At 40.1% G+C, this 1336-nt stretch overlaps 1 protein-coding gene across 2 annotated transcripts in view; it reads left to right on the top strand.

Annotated features, from left to right (window-relative positions):
• The window catches only part of LOC107729749 (endoplasmic reticulum-Golgi intermediate compartment protein 3-like), a 13483-nt gene that overhangs the window by 3750 nt on the left and 8397 nt on the right, over positions 1-1336 (top strand). For both annotated transcript variants that reach the window (XM_016540426.1, XM_016540427.1), the window contains exon 5: positions 681-774. In XM_016540426.1, coding sequence (XP_016395912.1) covers positions 681-774 — 94 coding nt within the window. The remainder of the gene's footprint in view (positions 1-680; positions 775-1336) is intronic.

Here is a 1336-nt window from a genome sequence, read left to right on the forward strand (position 1 = left end):
AAAAAATCCAGAAAAAAACACATTATATAAAGGTTAGAGATATCACCCCAAAAACCTGATGCAATCATGCAAAAGCAAACTGATACTTACCTAATTGAGGATGGTGTCATCATGATATTTAATCCAGCTGTTTGAGGTTATTTTCTCTGGCCACACAGGTTGTTGAGTTGTTTGCACTTTTGTAATTTTGTTTTCTTAGATTTGAGCATTGATGCCATGGATGTAGCAGGAGAACAGCAACTAGATGTGGAGCATAACTTGTTTAAACAGAGACTCGACAAAGAGGGCCTGCCAGTTACAGCAGAGGCTGAAAAACACGGTCAGTATCATCATATCAAGCTGATATTCGTGTTTTCTGATATACTGCTGAAAAATGTACATTACATCATTCCTGTAAAGTTTAACTCTTTCCACACACACTTAAAATACTTTTAAGGAATAGTTCAAAAAGAGAGAAATATGGCCAATTTGATACTTTTATGGTGCTTGTTTTGCACCCTTTTTAAACTTCAAAATAACAGAATTCTTCAAAAACAAAATAAATTCTAAAAAAAAATGTAATATCTAAATAATAAAAACTGTAAATAAAAGTAGGATATGTAATTACAAACATAGTTTGAATATACAGATTACAATTTTTTTGAATATACGCATTGATTTGACTTGTCCTTTCTGTGCAGATTTGGGGATAGATGAAGAAGGGGTGTTTGACCCCAGTAAGCTGGATCCTGACCGCTGCGAGAGCTGTTATGGAGCTGAGACTGACGATTTAAAGTGAGTTTCACCTTTGTCTGATAATGCACCACCACCACCACAAACAGAGCAGCAGAGGTTTCCTGATGGGGAAACTGCTGGTAGAACAGGTCTGTCTGCAGGCATGAAGCCAGTTCTGAAAGCTATAGTTACGATCCGGTAAATCGACAGGTACTTACATAGTCAAAATAGTTCAAATTCATAACCACATGGCTAAATGAAAGTGGAGATTAATTAGAAGTTTCCAATTCCTTCAGGGCCTCTGTATTCACACTTCTTTTGTTGAACGAAAGTGCCTTGTTAGGCAGCTGAATTGTCAGTCAGCCAGTCGCTAAACTGAACATCCAATCAGAGCTCTCACTCACGCCGACGGTCCCGACGCCGATTCAGCATGTTGAAACCCGGCAAACTGCCGCCGACGACTGGAACACACCAAACAAACTAGCCCGACCGTTGCTCGCCAACGGCCGACCGACGGCTTGGTGTGTCCCAGCCTTAAGGACCCTTGCTGTCTATGGGAGGGTCAGAGAGCTCTCAGATTCCATCAAAAATATCTTAATTTGTGTTCCGAAGATGACGGAGG

This window comes from Sinocyclocheilus rhinocerous, unplaced genomic scaffold (genome assembly GCF_001515625.1).
Source record: "Sinocyclocheilus rhinocerous isolate Xijiao unplaced genomic scaffold, SAMN03320098_v1.1 scaffold218, whole genome shotgun sequence".
Taxonomy (NCBI): domain Eukaryota; kingdom Metazoa; phylum Chordata; class Actinopteri; order Cypriniformes; family Cyprinidae; genus Sinocyclocheilus; species Sinocyclocheilus rhinocerous.